At 46.5% G+C, this 21323-nt stretch overlaps 1 protein-coding gene and 1 pseudogene across 2 annotated transcripts in view; one reads left to right on the top strand and one right to left on the bottom strand.

Moving 5' to 3' along the window:
- FAIM2 (Fas apoptotic inhibitory molecule 2) overlaps nt 1–4303 on the top strand; it is a 36277-nt gene extending 31974 nt beyond the window's left edge. For both annotated transcript variants that reach the window (XM_055095678.1, XM_008951191.6), the window contains one exon: nt 546–4303. In XM_055095678.1, the coding sequence (XP_054951653.1) occupies nt 546–695 (150 nt within the window). In that variant the 3' untranslated portion in view covers nt 696–4303. The remainder of the gene's footprint in view (nt 1–545) is intronic.
- On the bottom strand, nt 3283–8048 carry LOC117975310 (large ribosomal subunit protein eL33-like; annotated as a pseudogene).
- Between the last annotated feature and the right edge of the window lie 13275 nt (nt 8049–21323).

The raw sequence follows: 21323 nt of genomic DNA on the forward strand, positions 1-21323 counted from the left end.
GGAAGAATCGGATTCTTATTTGATGGGGATGTCGGTAGCACTGATGGGCTGTCAGTACAGCACAAGTGCCCGGGCCCTGCTTGTACCTGAAGCATTTGCCTTCCTCTGAGAGCAGGGTCCGGAGGGAATGGCAAGAAGACTAGGCCTCAGCTTGAAGGTCCCCTCTCCCAGGAAGCCTTCCCTAACTTCCTGCCACACTCACATAGGTGAGGCTCCTTGTTATCAGCCCCACTGCTGCCTGGAACCTTGTTATACTCATCATCCTAACAATTACTTCCCCTAGACTCTAAGCTCTGTGAGGACAGGGATCCCGGCTGTCTTGTTCTCTGCTGTATCCCTGTGCCTAGCACATAGCAGGTGCTCAGTAAATAGCTGCTGAATAGAATTAGGGACAGAAGGTGTCACAGGAGGGCCACTGGGCAGTCAGGCAGCAGGTGAGGGTAATAAAATTGGGGGTGGGGCTGAGGGGGACACCTGGGCTGCCATAGTCAGTGTCACACTGCCTGGGCCTCTGACCTCTCTCTCTCTCTCCTCACTTCTCCCAGTTCCTGGCACTTGACACCCAGTTGCTGATGGGTAACCGACGCCACTCGCTGAGCCCTGAGGAGTATATTTTTGGAGCCCTCAACATTTACCTAGACATCATCTATATCTTCACCTTCTTCCTGCAGCTTTTTGGCACTAACCGAGAATGAGGAGCCCTCCCTGCCCCACCGTCCTCCAGAGAATGCGCCCCTCCTGGTTCCCTGTCCCTCCCCTGCGCTCCTGCGAGACCAGATATAAAACTAGCTGCCAACCCAGCCTGTGGCCAGGTCACTCTCTACCCCAGCCCAGCCCAGCCCTCTGCCGCTTGTACATACGCCATGGGGACCCTGAGGAACTGAGGCCACGTCAATCCCTGTGCCGCCCCATTCGCCCGTTACATCTTCCAAACTGGGACGGTCAAGGCTGAAGGCTCCTCTGGGTTTGAGGGTCCAAGGGACAAGGAGGAGAAGCCTAGCAGGATTTCACATGCAGGAGAGAGACCCAGGAAGCCCAGCAGAGCCCTGAGCCCCACTGCAATTCCTCCTAGGGCTGCACAATCATGTGGCCTTGGGGCACACTGTCCTGCATCCAGTCTGTGTCCTCCTGTCTTTCTCATCCAGGTCAGGCACTGACACTTTGTAAGAAAGGGGGTAGGGGACACAGCTGGGCAGGTGGAGTGGGTGGGCAGGATGGCTGTCCCAGTCTGCCCATCTTCTCTTGGCTCTGGGACCAGCGGCTTGTTCTAGGGATTTGGACCTGGAGGCCAAGGGCACTAGGAGAGGGTCTGAAGCCTGTGCTGTCTGCTGCTTGCTGTGAATGGCCCTCCCGGGTCATGACAGAGCTCTTTTGGGGCAGGAGGTGAGGGCAGGGGGCCCCGCTCCTTGGTAAGGGCCTGCCCTGGGGCTCCCAGGGAAGTGGGAGCTGGGGAGCCAATCCACCCAGACCCGTGTCCACCTGGGAGGCATTTGGGGTTGCAGGACCGAGACCCACATCTTCTCACTCACTTCTCCACCCGCCAGGCAGCTGCCACAGGCCTAAGGCTGAGTGAGGTGTGATTGGGCCCTCCGGCTGGATGTTCTGGGGGAGGAGGCAATCACTCTAGCTGCCAGGCCAGCCCCATCTGGAAGGAGTCCCTGCTCTGCCTCAGCCCTAACCCGAGGCTGTGTGGGAGTCCCTTCTGCACCTCTTATTTCCTAAACCCTTCCTGTCAGCTGCTGTTTGCTGGCTCGTCCCCAGCCAGGCCTCCTGAGGTCTTCATAGTTGGCACAGTCCACATCTCTTCTAGCTTCACTGGCCACTCACTCAGCCCAGAGTCCCTAAGTGCTCCCCCACTTATCTCTGCATCTCTCCAATTTGGAAGCCATCCAGCTGATGCTAACAGCCAGGGCCAGTCCCTCCAGCTGGTCCCATGTAATGAGGCCAGGGCTCCTTATCAGCTTCCAGGCGGCTGGGATCTCAGGCAGGGTGTGCGTCAGCCCTCCAACCCCCAGAGGGGCGCCTGTGGGGAGGGAACCAGGAGGCCACACTGGGGGAGCGTGCAGCCAGCATGTGCAGTGGCCAACTCCAGGCCAGTGGAAAGTTACTGTGTGGATACAGGAAGGCTCTGAGTGGCTAGCAGGACCCTCCCTTGGCTTTGCCCTCCTCCTCTTCTCTCTCCCCTGTGCTGGGAGCTCCATCTGCCTTGGGAAGGGAGACGAGGTGTGCTGTTCCTTCCCAGCCCCATCCCTCCCCACCCTTCCTACTCCCAGCTTTCAAGAAACATTGCAGAAGCATTTGAAGTTTTGTTCCATCTTGGATATTTGAAGAGAAAAGGAGCCAAGAACTGGCGGGTGGTGTGTGTGCAGCAAAGGCATTGGGGGCACGGGTGAGATGCCCACTGTGTGCTGGTCTAAATTAATCCATCGCAGTGATCCTCCAGAGACAGCGCTCTGCTCATGTCCGTAGCAGAGGGAAAAGCCGAGGTGCTCAGAAAGGCTCGGTAATGAGTCCCAGGTCATACGGCTAGCGAGTGGCGGGCCTGGGGTTCAGACCCACAGCTGCCTCACGCAAACAGGGTATCACGCTTGCCCCTGGGCCTGGGTGGGGGCCGGAATGAGACCACATGAGAGCGCAGAGAGGTGGGTGGTCAGGCCCTGATGTCCTGGGGATTTCTTGTCCTCAGTGCCACCCGGCCTCCCGTCTTTCCTGAAACCCCTCACCAGATTTTGCACTCTGAGGTTTCTATCTTCCAGACAAGAGCTGGGAGGCAAGATTTCTGGTTTCTGGTTCCTAGCCTCACTGCCAGCGGGCTCCTGCTATTAGGTGAGGGTTTCTTGCTGTCTGGAATTCAGTTTTTCCATTTGCCACATGGAAGTTCATAGCCAGGATAGGGCGGGAGAGGCACCAGAACATTTCTCTCCACTGACTTTCTCACCCGGTTCCCACCCTCCTCCACCTCCTCTCCTCCGGGCCCCTCAGTTTCCTCTCCTCATCTCTGGCCTCAGTTCCAGAGGGTTAGCCCCAGCACCCCACTCTCCTGCCACTGTCAGATAGCCTTGGTCATGCTTCCTAGAATCTACTTGTCCAAGTTCTCCTCTCCCTGGGATAAGTTATTGCAGAAACTGGGGATTTAGAAGCTTATTCAGGGCTGAGTGCCAAAAGCTTGGGGGAGGAGGGACAGGTCCTCGGCAATAAACAATGTCACACACGCATCACAGCCATTTGAGAAATGGCTTCTTTGCAGAGCTGGGGAAGCCGGGCAGAAGATGCCGCAGCCTTCTACTCTGGGTCCTGAGTGGGGGTGGCAGGTACCACAGTGTAGGCAGCAGGGTCAGGGCCAAAGTCTATGCGTTCCATCTCCAATCCAGGCAGTGAGGAATCCTGAAACACCAGGAGAGGCGTCAGAAGGAGGAAGGGCAGGGGAACAGGAATGCAAGATTAAGGAAACCGCAGCTGAGCAGGTGTCACAAGCTGTAAAGGAGGAAGGGAGCCTGCAGGCCCTTCACATTTTTGGCCTGGGTGGGGCTGGGCCCAGGAAGGGGTGGGCTGGATTTTGTAAAGCTGGAGGCAGCCAGGAATCTGACTGTCCGGAATGTGAGTTGAGGGGTCTCCCACTGAAGTCCTCTTCTGGAAGCTGCAGATGGGGGCCAGGGAGGCACACACGAGTCTGGGACTCATTCCCGGGCACACCTATGGCTCCTTCTGTATCACCTGGGGAAGCCCCGGAATCTTAGTTCTTCCATTCCCTACTCTTCCTTCTGAGGGAGTCAGGATGGGACAGACACCCATTTTCCAAAAGGCTCCTTGCCTCCTTCCCTGGCCCACCTGAAGCCAAGTCCCAGGTGTCCTGGCTGCTCTCCTGGGCGGGGTGGGATTTTTGCATAAGCACTTTGCTGCCCTCCGGTGGCTGCTTGAGGAAACGCGGGGCCTGGTTTGGGAGAGTCACCGAGGGCCCATGTGGCTGGAGGTTGGGGGCAGGATCTGGCCCGAGCTCTCCTCAGACTTCCCCAGACCTGTCTTCTCATCAGCCACCGCTGTTTTCTTTTGCCGAACGATGGTTGCATCTCTCGGACACAGTGTACCCCCTCCCAAGCCCTCCCTGAGCCGTTCTCCTGAGTCCCTGAGGGCAGACACAGCTCCAGGGACCCAGGCCGGCTGCCACACCCCTGACACTCCTGCTGTCCACTGGCCTCAGCTCCTGCAAGTTCCCCAGTGTCCGCACCTGTTCCCTTCCCTGACCTCACCTTCCTGGGGTCTGTGACTGACTGGAGATAAAAATAAAAGCAATTGTGACATCTGAGTTGTTTCCCTCGTCTGCCGTGTGCTGGTTGCCTCAGATGGTTGTGGAGTCTGTGTGGGTCAAACCCAGACCTGTGTGAGAGCCTTCTCACCAGAGCTGCTGAGTTTGAAGTAAATCTCCATGTTTATTTTCATGTGGACAGGGTTAAATTGGTTCTCCTGCTCAATAAACCCTTTACGGAGGCTCTCAGGATCCCGGAGTTAAAAGCAATCCCAGAGTCTCCTCCGGAACAGGGGCTCACCCCTTTCTGTGGAAGCCTGTCCGTTTGTGGGCCGTTCTGGTAGAAGGGTCTTTCTTATTTTGAGCCAAAATCTGCTTCCTAAAAGGTACACAGAAGGAAGGAATGCCTGGGTTGCACCTGGACAGATTGTCCAGAGCGGCAGCTTTAAAACCATAGAACCTTGGCTGGGCTCAGTGGCTCACGCCTGTAATCCCAGCACTTTAGGAGGCCGAGGTGGGTAGATCACCTGAGGTCAGGAGTTCGAGACCAGCCTGGCCAACATGGTGAAACCCTGTCTCTACTAAAAACACAAAAATTAGCTGGGCGTAGTGGCGCACACCTGTAATCCCAGCTACTCAAGAGGCTGAGACGAGAACCGCTTGAACCCAGGAGGCGGAGGTTGCAGTGAGCCAAGCTTACACCACTTCACTCCAGCCTGGGCGACAGAACAAGACTCCGTCTTAAAAAAAAACAAAACAAAACAACAACCCTACAGAACCAAAGCTCCTTGAAGGCAGAGTTATGACGCACGGTCTCAGTAAACAACTTACCAGCGAATGGAGGAATGCATAGGTGAATGTGTCTACTCCAACCCTCTTATTTTACCTGAGAGGAAACTAAGGAGCAGAGGGTGCAGCGATTTGTCCAAGTTTACGCACAAATTAACGACTGGAAGTGGGGTCAGGAGGCGCATGGGTTAATGATCACCCCACAAGCTCCTGTGGGGAATGTGGGGCCAGGGCGCTGTGTGGGAGGGGAGGGAACGCCATCACACTGGAGCCATGGGGGACGTTATCCTTGTCTCTGACAAGGTTAGGACACAAATTCAGCTGGAGCAGGGAAAGTGCCTGGGGCAAGAGTTAGAGGACTCTGAGGAGAGAAAAGTGACTTTTATTAAGCGCTCACTGCATACAAAGCACTTCCACAGATGGTGAGAAATAGGAGAGGGAGAAGATACCAACGGTGGTGCAAGAGAGAAACCAGGCACTGTGGCTCGAGACCGTGCAGCCGTGGGTCCTGAGAAGATGTAGCCCCACCGGGGAAGCAGTGCTGAGCTGTGTCGCCGGGGAAAGGGAAGATCCCTGGATCAGGGCTCAAAGCGTGCAAAATGTTGAGGGGCAGGGGCTGGTGTGATGGAAGGGATGAATGGTCTAGGTTGGGGTACACGCTGGGCCCCCTTGCCACCCCCTGCCTCCAGATCCCTTCTGCCTCACCACCCATTCTTACCTGGACTGCCTGTTAGCTTTCCTAGGACTGCCATACAAATTGCCACAAACTGGGTGGCTCAAAACAACAGTGATTCATTTCACCACAGTTGTGGAGGCTGGAAGCCTGAAGTCAAGGTGTCAGCAGGGTGGGTTCCTGCTGGAGGCTCTGAGGGAGGGCCTGTGGCAAGCTCTTTCCAAGCCTCTGGCAGCTGCAGGTGATCCGCAGTGTTGCTTGGCAATGGCGCCTCCAGTCTCTGCCTCCATCTTCATATGGCCTTCTCCTCTGTGTCTCTGTGTCTTGAAGCTCCCTCTCCGTCCTCCTAGAAGGATACCTGTCTCTGGATTTAAGGCTTACAATAAATCTAGGATGATCTCATCTCAAGATCTTTATTTGGAAAAAGATCCTATTTCCAAAAAAGGTCACATTCACAGGTACAGGGGTTTAGAACTTGGACATATCTCTCTTGAGGGGGCCCCTATTCAACCCTTTACACCATTCATTCTCTTCTGGCTGCTACTGCCCCGTGGTGGCCTCTGTACGCATCCTCCACCCATGGGACAGTCTTCACATACAGTACCCAGCCCCCAGTGAGACTGGAGAAATCCCAGAGCTGAGCAACCTCATCCAGCTCACTTATACCATCTGTCTTTACTCAAGTCTGGCTACTCCCAGCAAACCTGTTTGCCCTCACAGATTTTGTGTGTGTGCATGCACACACACACATGCACATGCATGTGTGCACACACACACACACCACGGATGGCTAAGATGCTTTCTTCCCAGCTTCTCATCCTCCACTCCCCTCCACACTCTCTGCTTGCTTTATCTGGGAAAACCCTGCCAAAAGGAGTGAGTCTCGCCTGTCCCGCATCACTGCTGTCCCCCTCTGTTGGCTTCTTTTTCTCCTGAGCCACTATGTAAGAAGTCCAATTTCCCGAGGCCGCCATGCCAGAGAGGCCACGTGTGGTGCTCCAGCCAAGAGACCCAGCTGAGCCAGCCTCCCAGCCACGCCTGCCAGGCTGGCAGCTGTAGGCAGGAAGAACCATCTTGGAAGTGGATTCTCCAACTTCAGCTGTTCCAGCTCCTGTGCACCCAGTCTTCCTGGTTGAGGTCCAAGACCTCATGGAGCATTAAAAATCCATCTCCTCCATGCCCTATCCAAATTCCTAATCCACAGAATCCGTGAGAATAATAAAATGGTTGTGGTTTTATGCCACTAAGCTTGAAGTCATTTGCTATGCAGCAACAGATGCCTGGAACAGGATTTGGTACCTGGAAGTGAGACACTGCCGTAGCAGAACCTAACATGTGTGGGAGGCGCCTGACACCCTCAGTGAGACCGTGCGTGAAAGCTGGCAGGGCCTTGAGGAGACTGCGGGCGAAGGCTCCAGGGAAAGTTGAGCGAAACATTACTGGAATCTGGAGGAACAGAGACTCTGATATAGTGGTGGACAGTTGAGTGAAACTTTCATCTGTGCTAATGTGAAAGATAAAAAAGGTCTAATTAACTGATGACTCTGGCTAGGATTTTCAGGCAGTGTTGAAAGTGTGTTTGGCTTATTTGAGCCTTGCATCCTAAGATACAGATAGTGAGAAAAAAGCTAAAGAAAGAATTATTCTGTTTTTTAAGCAGAATTTGGAGGAGATATAAAAAGCCCAGGATAATCTTTCCAGCCAAGGAAGAATTGTCAAAGTAATGAAAAAGCCTTGGGGCAAAGATCAACTCCAGAGCACTGTCAGGAACACACAGTCTCTGGGTAAAGATGAAGTCAAAGCTGTGACTGTGAAAGCAGTCATTAAGCATCAGAAAGATCTAAGCGGGTGCCTCAATCCTTCAGACAGGCAGAAGTACTCCTAAGGATCCCACAGGCATTTGTTGCAGACCCACTCTGTTAAACAATCGGACTTCTAAGGATCTTTTCCCCGCAACAAATCCACTTTTATTTGTTGACTTTTCATTAGTTGAAACCCTTGAGGGATACAGCATCACTCAGATTCTGTGTCCAGTGGGCTTAGCAGGAAGATTGTTTCGGAATTTGGCACGAACCTTGCCACTGTTTCTGTGGGCCCTAGTTACCTTTCCCCAGACTACTCTGGTTTTGTTTGGTTTGCCACCAGGAGTCACTGTGGTGTCCTTTGCTTTGTATACATAAGCACATCTCTTGCCCAAATAGAATTCTGTTTCATCTCGGGCATAAACCACCTTCAATTTTAAGAAAAACTGCTGTGTGCTCCCTTTGATTCCAGAGACTGTGCTTATAGCCAGCAAAAATGGCCTTGGACCACAGCCTTCCAGACATATTTCCTTTTAGAAGTCCTGTTCCCAGCAGGCCTCCACAGGATTCAAGATGGCAGGAAGAGAAAGACCTTCTAAAGATCTTAAGGATATTATTCCTCCGCAGCCTCACTGGGTACCCAAGATAGAGAAGGCCTTGTCTTAAAGAGACTTATCAGTGTGATTTTTGTCTAATGGAATAATCCTCCAATAAGATTCATAGAGACCAGGCGCAGTGGCTCACGCCTGTAATCCCAGCACTTTCAGAAGCTGTGACAGGAGGATCACCTGAGGTCAGGAGTTTGAGACCAGCCTGGCCAACATGGTGAAACCCTGTCTCTACTAAAAAATACAAAAATTATCCAGGCTTGGTGGCACATGCCTGTAATTCCAGCTACTCAGGAGGCTGAGGCAGGAGAATCGCTTGAACCCAGGAGGCAGAGGTTGCAGTGAGCTGAGATCAGGCCATTGCACTCCAGCCTGGGTGACAGAGCAAGACCCTGTCTCAAAAAACAAAAAACTTAGCAGCCACTAAAAATGAGGACATGGGTAAATATTTACATACAGAATCACAGTACTGAATAATATTAAATTAGAAAGCAAATTATGAAGCATTAATATTGAGTATAATCCCATTTTTTATTTTTAAAAATATCTTTGATGGCTCTTCCTTATAGTAAAATGCCAACTAGTAGATGAAGAAGTAATGATAGAAAAATCACCATTTTGCAATACAGTAATGATTCAGTCAAGAATCATCAATGGATGCTAAAACTCTTAGGTGCAAGTTTGATAGGGAACAGAATATTGATATAGTTTAAACATGCCTCCACACAGACTTCTTTTTTCTTTGTGTTTGTTTTTTGTTTTTGTTTTTGTTTTTGTTTTGAGACACAGTCTCACTCTGTTGCCCAGGCTGGAGTGCCCTGGCACGATCTCGGCTCACTGCAACCTCCACCTCTCGGGTTCAAGCAATTCTCCTGTCTCAACCTCCCGAATAGCTGGGACTACAGTCGTCCGCCACCAAGCCCTGCTAATTTTTGTATTTTTAGTAGAGATGAGGTTTCACGATGATGGTTAGACTGGTATCAAACTCCTGACCTCAGGTGATCCATCTGGCTCGGCCTCCCAAAGTGCTGGGATTACAGGCATGAGCCACCGTGCCCGGCCTTTCTTTGTGTTTAAACAGCTTTATTGAGATATAATCCAAACGCCGTATAACTTACCATTTAAAATGTGCAATTCAATGTTTTCTTAGTATATTCAAAGGGCTGTGCAACTATCACCACAATCTAATTTTAGAATGTTTTCGTCTCTCTCTCCCATTAGCATTAGTTCCTATTCCCTTCCTTCCCCTATCCCCTGGCAACCACGAATCTACTTTCTGTTTCTAGAAATGTACCTATTTTGAACACTTCACATAAATGGAATCATACAATACAGTCTTCCATGACTGGCTTCTTTCACTTAGCATAATGTTTTCCAGCGTTCTCTATGTTGTAGCATGTATTAGTAGTTCATTCCTTTTTCTTTTTGGAGATAAGAGTTTCACTCTGTCGCCCAGGCTGGAGTGCAGTGGCACAGTCTCAGCTCACTGCAACCTCCACCTCCTGGGCTCAAGCAATCCTTCCGCCTCAGCCTCCTGAGCACCTGGGACCACAAGTGCACGCCACTGTGCCCAGCTAATTTTTGTTTTTGTTTTTGTTTTTGTTTTTGTTTTTGTTCTTGTTTTGAGACAGGGCCTGGCTCTGTCACTCAGGCTGGAGTGCAGTGGCACAATCTTGGCTCACTGCAACCTCCACCTCCTGAGCTCAAGCCATCTTTCCGTTTCAGCCTCTTGAGTAGTTGGGACTACAGGCATGTGCCACCATGCCTGGCTAATTTTTGTATTTTTTGTAGAGACAGGGTTTTGCCATGTTCTTCGTGCTGGTCTTGAACTCCTGGACTCAAGTGATCTGCCCTCCTCAGCCTCCCAGAGTGCTGGGATTACAGGCATCTGCCACTGCACCCAGCCTAATTTTTGTATTTTTTTTTTTTTTTTTTTTTTGTAGAGACGGGGTTTCACCATGTCACCCAGGCTGGTCTCGAACTCCTGGACTCAAGCAATCCACCACCTCTGCCTCTCAAAGTGCTGGGGTGACAGGTGTAAGCCACTGAGCCTGGCTACTTCATTCCTTTTTATTGCCAAATAATATTCTATTGTATGAATAGACTACATTTTATGTATCCATTCATCAATTGATGGACATTTGCTTTCACCTTTGTCTATATGAGTAATACTGCTATAAACATTCCTGCTTTTTGTGGGGATGTGTTTTCAGTTCTTTCGGGTATATACCTAGGAGAAGCATTGCTGTGTCATATGTACCTATGTTTAACTTTTTGAGGAACTGCCAAGTTGTTTTTCGAAGGGGCTGCACCATTTTATATCCCATCAGCAATGGATGAGGGGTTCCAATTTCCCCACATCCTTGCCAACTTGTTGATGTCTGTCTTTTAAATTTTAGCCCTATTTGTGGATGTGAATTGGTATCTCATTATGGTTTGAGTTTGCATTCCCTAACGAGTAGTGATGCTTAGTATCTTTTCATGTGCATAGATTGCTTTTTGTTCACAGATTACTTTTGAATTACAAAGGAGAGGTCTGGCACGGTGGCTTACACCTGTAATCCCAGCACTTTGGAAGACTGAAGTGGGTGGATCGCTTGAGTCCAGGAATTCAAGACCAGTCTATGCAACATGGCGAAACTCTGTCTCTATTAGAAATACACAAATTAGCTGAGTAGCACATGCCTATAGTCCTAGCTACTTGGGAGGCTGAGGTGGGAGGATTATTGGAGCCTAGGAGGCAGAGGTTGCAGAGAGCCGAGATCATACCACTGCACTCCAGCCTGGGCAGAGCGAGACCCTGTCTAAAAAAAAAGTTACAAAGGAAAAAATGATAACACTACAGTAGAGAAAACTGTTAGGTTCCAACTTAATCATGAATCACAAATAATGGCACAAATTGACACCATGTGTTTTCTGATATGATGTGCTGAGAAGGACAAAAATATACTTTATAACACTTCTGCCAAAAAAATGCAAAGCCGGCTGGCAGGATGTCTCACATCTGTAATCCTAGCACTTTAGGAGGCCAAGGCAGGAGGATTGCTTGAGCCCAGGCAGTGAAGGCTGCAGTGAGCCAAGTCTATGCCACTGCACTCCAGCCTGGGCAACAGAGTGAGACCCTATTTCAAAAAAAAAAGAAGAAAGAAAGAAAAAAAGAAAGAAAGAAAAGAAGCAGCAAAGCCTGAGTCTTATCATGAAGAAATATTAGACAAAACCAAATTGAGGGTGGTGCAGCAGCTCACACCTGTAATACCAGCACTTTGGGAGGCTGAGGCAGGTGGATCACTTGAGGTCAGAAGCTCGAGGTCAGGAGCTCGAGACCAGCCTGGGCAATATGGTGAAACTCCATCTCTACTGAAAATACAAAAATTAGCTGGGCATAGTGGCACATGCCTGCAGTCCCAGCTACTCGGAAAGCTGAAACATGAGAATTGCTTGAACCTGGGAGGCGGAGGTTGCAGTGAGCCGAGATCACGCCACTGCACTCCAGCCTGGGCGACAGAGTGAGACTCTGTCTCAAAAAAAAAACCAACAACAACAAAAAAAACCAAATTGAAGGATATTCTGCAAACTAAACGGCCTGTTTTCCTCAAAAATGTTCTGAAATGTTGGCTTCTGGTGGCATCTCCAAAGGAGGCTATACTCACAGTTGTAATATTTAAGTGAGTAATATTAAAACTACTTAATTTGTTTAATGTTGATTAAATATATATATGCACACACATTTTATGTTTACTTATGAATAGAAAAAACCCTAGATGGATATATATTAAAATGTTAGTTAGGCAAAGCTATCCTGAGCAAAAAACAAAACTGGAGGAATCACATTATTTGACTTCAAATTATACTACAGAGCCATTATAGTAACCAAAACGGCATGGTACTGGTATAAAAACAGATACATAGACCAATGGAACAGAAAAGAAAACCCAGAAATAAATCCATACATCTACAGTGAACTCATTTTCAACAAAGTTGCCTAGAATATACATTAGGGAATGGACATTCTCTTCAATAAATGATGCTGGGAAACTGGATATCCATATGCAGAAGAATGAAACTAGGCCTCCATCTCTCAACATATACAAAAATCAAATCAAAATCGATTGAAGTCTTAAATCTAAGACCTCAAACTATGAAACTACTAAAGGAAAACACTGGGGAAACTCTCCGGCACATTGGGCTGGGCAAAGATTTCTTGAGTAATACCCCACAAGCACAGGCAACCAAAGCAAAAATGGACAAATGGGATCACATCAAGTTAAAAAGCTTCTGCACAGCAAAGGAAACAATCAAGAAAATGAAGAAACAACCCACAGAATGGGAGAAAAAATAGTTGCAGACGATCCATCTGACAAGGGATTAATAACCAGAATATATAAGGAGCTCAAATACCTCAATAGGAAAAAAAATCTAGTAATCCAATTAAAAATGGACAAAAGATCTGAATAGACATTTCTCAAAAGAAAACATACAATGGCAAACAGGTATATGAAAAGGTGCTCAACATCATTGATCACCAGAGATATGCAAATCAAAACTACAATGAGATATCATCTCATCCTAGTTAAAATGGCTTTCATCGGAAAGATGGGCAATAACGCATGCTGGTAAGGATGTGGAGAAAAGGGAACCCTCATACTCTGTGGGTGGGAATGTAAATTACTACAACCACTACGGAGAACAGTCTGGAGGGCCCTCAAAAAACTAAAAATAGAGCTACCTTATGATTCACCAATCCCACTACTAGGTATATACCCAAAAGAAAGACATCATTATATCAAAGAGATATCTGCACTCCCATGTTTATTGCAGCACTTTTCACAATAGCCAAGATTTGGGGCCGGGTGCGGTGGCTTACGCCTGTAATCCCAGCACTTTGGGAGGCCGAGGCAGGCTGATCACCTCAGGTCGGGAGTTCCAGACCAGCCTGACCAACATGGTGAAACCCCATCTCTACTAAAATACAAAAAATTAGCCGGGCATGGTGGCGTGCGCCTGTAGTCCCAGCTACTCGGGAGGCTGAGCCAGGAGAATCGTTTGAACCCAGGAGGCGGAAGTTGCAGTGAGCCAAGATCAGGCTGCTGCACTCCAGCCTGGCGACAGAGAAAGACTCTGTCTCAAAAAAAAAAAAAAAGATTTGGAAGCAACGTAAATGTCCATCAACAGATGAATGGATAAAGAAAATGTGGTACATATACACAGGAGTACTATTCGGCCATAAAAAAGAATGAGATCCTGTCATTTGCAGCAACATGGATGGAACTGGAGGTCATTATGTTAAAGGAAATAAGCCAAGCACAGAAAGACAAACTTCGCATATTCTCACTTATTTCTGGGAGCTGAAAATTAAAACAATTGAACTCATATAGATATAGAGTAGAAGGATGATTATGAGAGGCTGGGAAGGGTAGTGGGGGATGTGGAAGTGGGGATGGTTAATGAGTACAAAAATATAGTTAGAATGATGAAGGTCTAGTGTTTGATAGCACAACAGGGTGACTGTAGTTGACAGTAATTTATTGTACACTTAAAAATAACTAAAACAATAATTTATTGTACATTTAAAAATAACTAAAATTGAATTGTTTGAAATACAAAGGATGAATGCTTAAATTGATGGATACTCCATTTACTCTGAGGTGATTATTATTGCCTGTATCAAAATATCTCATGTACCCCATAAATACATTCACCTACTATGTACCTACAATTTTTTTTAAAATTTTAAGGTTAATTATTATCTCCAGAGGTTGGGTAAGAATAGGTCTTTTATTGTAGCTTATCTAGGTTTACTAATTTTTCTACACTGAAAGAATTCTATAACTTGGGTATTAAAATATACTGTAAAGAGAAACTCAAAAAATAAACAGAGAAAAAGGAAAGGAGGGAAGGCCGAAAGAAGGAGGGAAGGATGATGGAAGGAATACAGGTAATTAGTGATACTCACCATGTATCACCTACTTGAGACATCAGATGTCCTTTCCTGCGAATTATTTTTTCTTCCCTTTGTAAAACTGTACATTACTGAAAACCTGTTCCTTCTCTATGTATAAAGAGCCTCCACCCATTAAGGTGACATTCCTTTAGCTGCCCGGCATCGTGCCAGATGCAGGGGATACAAAGGCTATATGTGGTCACTCTTTCCCATGAGTTCATGGTAAATCAAACATTGCAGTATTGTGTGACAAATGCAGCAACAGACATTCATGTAGACAGAGGAAGGAAAACATTCACTCTCTTTGAAGGAGAGTGGCTGTTGAAGTCTTCACAAAAGAGGACACCCATGAGCTGGGTCTTGAGGAAAGTGGGAGTTGTGGATGGAGGGTAGATTCCAAGCACAGGGAACAGTACATGCGAGGACACGGAGTTCCCACCCAGCACACTCAGGACACTGTGAGTAGTTCAGCATGGCTGGAACAGAGATGTTGGGATGGGGTGGGAAGTGCAGGGGAAGGTGAAGGAACAGACAGGAAGTCAGTCTCAGAGGAGCTTTTGAGTCCTCTGAGGCCTCACTGCTCAAAAAGAGTGTATTACCTGTGTGCTTGTCAGAAATGCAGACTCTCAGGCCCACCACAGGCCTTCTGAATCAGAATCTACATGTATTTATTTATTTAGAGACAGAGTTTCATTCTATTGCCCAGGCTGAAGTGCAGTGGTGTAATCGTGGCTCAGGTGATCCTCCCACCTCAGCCTCCTGAGTAGCTAGGAATACAGGCGTGCACCACCATGCTTGGCTAATTTTTTAAATTTTTTGTGGAGACAGGGTCTCACTATGTTGCCCAGGCTGGTCTTGAATTCTTCGGTTCAAGGGGTCCTCCTGCCTCGGCCTCCCAAAGTGCTGGGATTATAGGCATGAGCCTCTGTGCCCAGCCAGAATCTACATTTTAGGCCGGGTGCAGTGGTTCATGCCTGTAATCCCAGCACTTCGGGAGGCCAAGGCAGGTGAATCACCTGAAGTCGGGAGTTTGAGACCAGCCTGACCAACAAGGAGAAACCCCGTCTCTACTAAAAATACGAAATTAGTTGGGCGTGGTGGTACATGCCTGTAATCCCAGCTACTCGGGAGGCTGAGGCAGGAGAATTGCTTGAACCTGGGAGGCGGAGGTTGTGGTGAGCCAAGATCATTCCATTGCATTCCAGCCTGGGCAACAAGAGCGAAACTCTGTCTCAAACAAACAAACAAAAACAGAATCTACATTTTAACAAGAGGTTCAGGTGATTCCTTTGTGCATTCAAGTTCAAGAAGCTCTGCTCTGACTTAAGACCTTCAAACTTTATTGTGTGGACACCGGGGAGCCTTTGAGGGCTTTCAGCAGGGGCAGGACGCAATTGTTCTGTCCTCCTTCCTTGGTGTCCACAGCAGGGGATGGTTCTTCATCTCCTCTTCCCAGTCCTCTCCTTCCCTGTTTCTTCATCAGCCCCTCTGCCACCCACTAACCCCAAACACTCCAGTCCTCCATCCACTACCTGCCTTCACAGACCTTTCCTCAGCCTCACTGCCCTGAACACACCTTGTATAATTCTTGAGTGCAGGGAATCCTTTGAGTTTGAACAATGATAAATAAAAATGTAAGATTCTATGATTCTATGAAATACTTTGCACAGCAGGGTGACCTTGTGGAATTCATTATGCCCAAGCAGTGGCACGTGCTGAAAACATAAGTAGGCTCGAAAAACATTGAGAAAGATTCACAGAAGTAAATCCATGGTGAGTTAAGAAGGGAAACAGGATGCAGAGATGTGGTCCCTAACCTTTTCTTGATAATAACCTGTATTGGTTTTTTTCTGACTACAAAACTAATATATGTGCATTAGAAAGCTTGGAAATACATTGGTTTGAACAAGAAAACAAAAGGTCAGTCAGAGAAAAAATCAGAAGGGATTAAAAACAGAGAGAAGGAAATCAAGGGCATGCATGCGTGCGTGCACGCACACACACACATACACACACACACACATATTCTTCCCACCTCCCGCCACTCCTACCCTGTCCTTCTGATTTGGTTATAACTATGATTGCAGATTGATCAATATTCAATGTTTACATTATCAACACTGTAAACCCTGTTGACCACTGAACTATGTAGTATACAATGATTACTTTTCCTTTCTTGCACAACATTTTGCTTTTCTGGGAGTTGATCATTGTTGTTAGTTCTGTGTTCAATTGATTAGTTTTTTATGTCCTTATTAGTAATTTCTTTCTTTCTTTTTTTTTTTTTGAGACAAAGTTTCGCTCTTGTTGCCCAGGCTGGAGTGCAATGGCACAATCTTGGCTCACCACAACCTCCGCCTCCCGGGTTCAAGTGATTCTCCTGCCTCAGCCTCTCGAGTAGCTGGGATTACAGGCATGCACCATCACACCCGGCTAATTTTGTATTTTCAGTAGAGACGGGGTTTCTCCATGTTGGTCAGGCTGGTCTCGAACTCCTGACCTCAGGTGATCCGCCCGCCTCAGCCTCCCAAAGTACTGGGATTACAGGTGTGAGCCACTGGGCCCAGCCTATTAGTAACTTCTTAACTCTTCCCTAAGTGGGCAAATATTCTCTGAATATATTCAGATACATTAAATGGTTTGTTGTTGTTGTTTATTTGTTTCTTTGAGACAGGGTCTTACTCTGTCCCCCAGGCTGCAGTGCAGTGGCGCAATCCCAGTTCACTGCAACCTCCGCCTCCAGGGTTCAATTATTGTGCCTCGGCCTCCTGAGTAGCTGGGATTACAGGTGCGTGCCACCATGGCCCAGGTAATTTTTATGTTTTTAGTGGAGATTGGTTTCGCCATGTTGGCCAGGCTGGTCTCAAATTCCTGGCCTCAAGTGATCCTCCCATCTCAGCCTCCTAAAGTGCTGGGATTACAGGTGTGGGCCACTGCACCCAGCCCATTAAATGTTTTATCAGTTTCATCTCGTTGATGCCATCTTCTCTCTTGGAATCTTCTGACTGCTGTAGCCTGCATTGGTCACTCTGAAGATCTGCTGCCCTGCTGCTGTTCAATAACCTTCCATCTCCATCCTGGGGATTTCCTTCAACTCTCCTCTGTTAAAAACCTGCTTTCTAGGTTCCATACACTTTCACTTCTGGTTTTTCTACCTCATTTTGGTGGAAAATTTCTCCAGTAGCTTCCTGAGAAAGAGCTCATGGAAGACAATGGGTTTGGTTTCTTTCATGTCTGGAAATGCCTTCATTCTGTCTTCACACTAAATTAATCATTTGGCTGTGTATAGAAGGGAAGATTGGAAATCATTTTCCTCCAGAACATTCAAGGCATTATTCTGTTGCCTTCCAGCTGCCAGTGTGGCTGGCGAGAGTTCCACTGTTGTTGTGATTCCTGATTCTTTGTATGAAATGTGTCTTTTTGTTTATTTTTAATCTTTCTGAAAACATATAGGAGGATTTCCTCTCTGTCTTCAGTGTTGTGAAAACTCACCATGTTTTGTCATTTGTGAAACTATTTTCATCCATGATACTTGACGCTTAATGGGCCCTTCAGTTCTAGGAAATTTTACTGAATTACTTCCTGGTAGTAGTTATTTGATGGATAATTGGATAGTTCTCTCTGCTTTCCCTTTCTGGAACTCCTATTATGTGAGACCTCCTAGGCTGGACCTTATCTTTTGTCTACTATTTTCCATTTTCCATCTTTTGGCTTTTTTTGCTCTACTTTGTGGAAGATTGCCTCTAGCTCATCTTCCAACTGTTCTATGGAGTGTTTCATTTCTGCTATTATATTGTTAATTTTCAAGAGGGCTTTTTTGTGCATTAAATGTTTTTTTCCAATATTTTGTTATGAAAATTTCCAAACACATAGAAAAGTTGAAAGAATTTATGGCAAACACCCATATAAGCATCACCTAGCTTGAATGTTCTTTTTATAGCTTGTTTCATGGATGCAGTATTAGAGAATATTGATATTTCAGGGGCTTTTCTTGACACTTTCTTCTCCCTGTATTCAGATCGATGTTTATCAACTCATAGCCAATCTTGTTTTACTTATACATCTTCCTCTCTCCCATTCTTTTGAAGCATTATATCATTTTACCAGTAAATGTTTAAACGACTATTTAGAGAAGGTAAGAATTCTTTTTAAAACTCTAGCTACAAGGCCAGGCGTGGTGGAAAAGGTAGCATAATTTATCTAACCAGTTCCTCATTGTTGAACTTCTTGGTTGTTTTCAGTTGGTTCTCCTGTTATATAAACAATGCTTAGATGGACATCCTTAGGAACTTATCCTAAGGAATAAAGTATGTAATGATGGAACTCTTCCTAGCTTTAAGGTTCTGAACACTTAACTGAAGTCCTCTAGATCTCATAGTATGTCAGTTGCTGAAAAGTAGCTGGTAATTCATACGTGCCTGAAACAAAATGAACTTTTCTCATAAGAAATGAAAGAACAGCCAGAAATATGGTCTGAGAGTTTAAAAATACTTCAGACATCACTTTTTGTTCTTTTCACTTTAGCATAGTCATTGTCAGCAAATGAGCAGTTTATGGAAAGCAAAATGAAAACAGAAAGTGTTTATGAAAGAAAACCCGGGCAGGCACTGTGGCTCGCTCCTATAATCCCAGCACTTTGGGAGGCCAAGGTGGGCAGATCACCAGAGGTGGGGAGTTCAAGATCAGCCTGGATAACATGGTGAAACCCCGTCTCTACTGAAAATACGAAATTAGCTGGGCATGGTGGCACGCACCTGTGATCCCAGCTACTCAGGAGGCTGAGGCAGGAGAATCATTTGAACCCAGGAGGCAGAGGTTGCGGTGAGCCAAGATTGTGCCACTGCACTCCAGCCTGAGTGACAGGGCGAGGCTCTATCTCAAAAAAAAAAAAAAAGAAAGAAAGAAAGAAAGAAAACCCCCTGAATTTACTGACAATGTCCAGTTGAGCCACAGACAGAGCCAGCCTGCATCAGGAATATCTTTTTTTTTTTTCTTTTTTGGGACAGAGTCTCTGTCGCCAGGCTGGAGTGCAGTGGTGCGATCTTGGCTCACTGCAACCTCTGCCTCCCAGGTTCGAGCGATTCTTCTGCCTCAGCATCCTGAGTAGCTGGGACTACAGGTACGCATCACCACGCCCAGCTAATTTTTGTATTTTTAGTAGAGACGGGGTTTCACTATGTTGGCCAGGATGGTCTCAATCTCTTGATCTCGTGATCTGCCCACCTCGGCCTCCCAAAGTGCTGGGATTACAGGCATGAGCCACTGTGCCTGGCCAATATCACTTTCTTGGGTACAAAAATACAGTTAGCTGGAATAAATAAGATATTGTATTCAGTAGCACAATCTGGAGACTGTAGTTAGCAATAATGTATTGTATATTCAAAAGTAACTAAAACAGTGAAATTGGGATGTTCCTAATACAAAGAAATGACAAACACATAAAGTGATGGATCTCAATTTTTCTGATTGGATTATTACACACTGTATACCTGAATCAAAACATCACATGTACCCCATAAATATACATGACTATTCTGTATCCATAATAATTAAAAATTTAAAAATATTTAAAAGAATAATACTTTCCATTCCCAGGACTCTTCATGTAAAATCTTTGTCCTACTCAGTAACATCCTGGGCTCAGCATTTTCTTAATGCCAGCACCTCCATTAATGATTGTTCTGAATAGTTCTCACTCAGTGAGCCTATTGCCAGCGTTTATAATCCATTCATCTTTTCATTGCAGGCAAAAACTTATGTTTTTCCTGAAAAGACCGTAGCCTTTGATTACTTCTTTGTCTGGGCTTTTTCTGTAATATTAACCAGTGTTTTGCAGTCATAATTTCAACTCAGTGCAAAGCCATTGCAAATTCCTAAGGAATTCCGGGTCTCCATCAATCAAGCAGAAGAACACAGGTTGAGCCATCACAGGCTGGTGGTCTTGTGCCTTAATCCATTTTTTGTTGTCTGTTCTTCTGGAGGAAGGTGGTCCAGTACTGGTATGATGGCTTCATGGTCATCAGTACCCAGGTCCCTTCTATGTTTTAATCCACTATCCTTAGTATTTGCTTTCGTCTGCCATGATTCCTCATGCTCACAAAATGGCTGCTGGAGATGCAACCATTATAGCCAAGTTTCAGGCAGCAGGATGGAAGAAATAAAAAAGGGGCTAAAGGGCATATGGCTCAATCCACCACCCTTAACTGGAAGTCTCTTATGCCCTTTTCAAGCCTAGTTCTCCTGTTTTTCTTTTACAATCTGTGAATTCTTATATATCCTTTCAACAAATTCCTTTTCTGTTTATCAACCAGAGCCAATTTCTTTTGCTTGCAACCAAGAACTCTAATTGATACAATGAAAATAGTTTATGTCAGAAGAGAAAGGGGAGAGATTCTGAAAATAGCTGACAAGATTAGCTGTTAATCACCTGCAGGACCTGTGGGATTTCAAAGGGGACAAGAGAATGGTTGAGATTGTGGAGGGTAGGCTAGAGAATACCTCACCAAAAGATCCTCTTCTCAGTAATTAGGGAAGACAGATTGTTGGCTTAATGAGACCCTTGAGGTCTAAAACATATCTTGGGAGAGAAATGGAGGATGAGAAATACCCTTGTTTCCATTTTACCTTCCATATGGGATTGAGGTTAAAAAAAAAAAATACCATCACGGGAATAAGGAGAACCCGAAGTCTAGACCAGATTAAATGAAATAATGTATAAAGTCCAGTGCCAATTGGCTGGTCAATATTTCACAAATATTCACTGCCTTTCTCCTCTCCTGTTTTTCCCAGACAGAAACTAGTTCGCTTTCTCACAAACCTGCGTTGTCTTCTTCCTGGACACGCTGCTAGCCCACCATTCTTGCATCCAGGTGGACTGCGAGACTGAGTTCAGGCCAACGCATGGAATGTGTGAGGAAGAGTTAGGAACGCCCCTTCTGGATCTGGCCACAAATCTTCCCTTGAGATTCTCTAGGCTCTCTTCTCCCTCATCTGCAGCCAGGTTCAGAGGATTTTCAGAGGATTCACTGGAGGACTCAGTCCCCTAGAAAAGGCAGAGCTTCTAGATGCACCCATGAAGTCTTTGAGAAACAGAGTGCCCTCTCCCGCTCTCCCAGTGACCCACATTGAACCGTGATACTGGATGAGTAAGTCACCGAGATTTGGGGATTGCTTGTTATAGCACTTAGCCTACCCTGAATAATTCAGCCCTATCTTTGGAGAAATTTTTTTTACCTCCTGGGTCTCAGTTTCTTCATCTGAAAATGAG

This window comes from Pan paniscus, chromosome 10, assembly GCF_029289425.2.
Source record: "Pan paniscus chromosome 10, NHGRI_mPanPan1-v2.0_pri, whole genome shotgun sequence".
Lineage (NCBI taxonomy): Eukaryota > Metazoa > Chordata > Mammalia > Primates > Hominidae > Pan > Pan paniscus.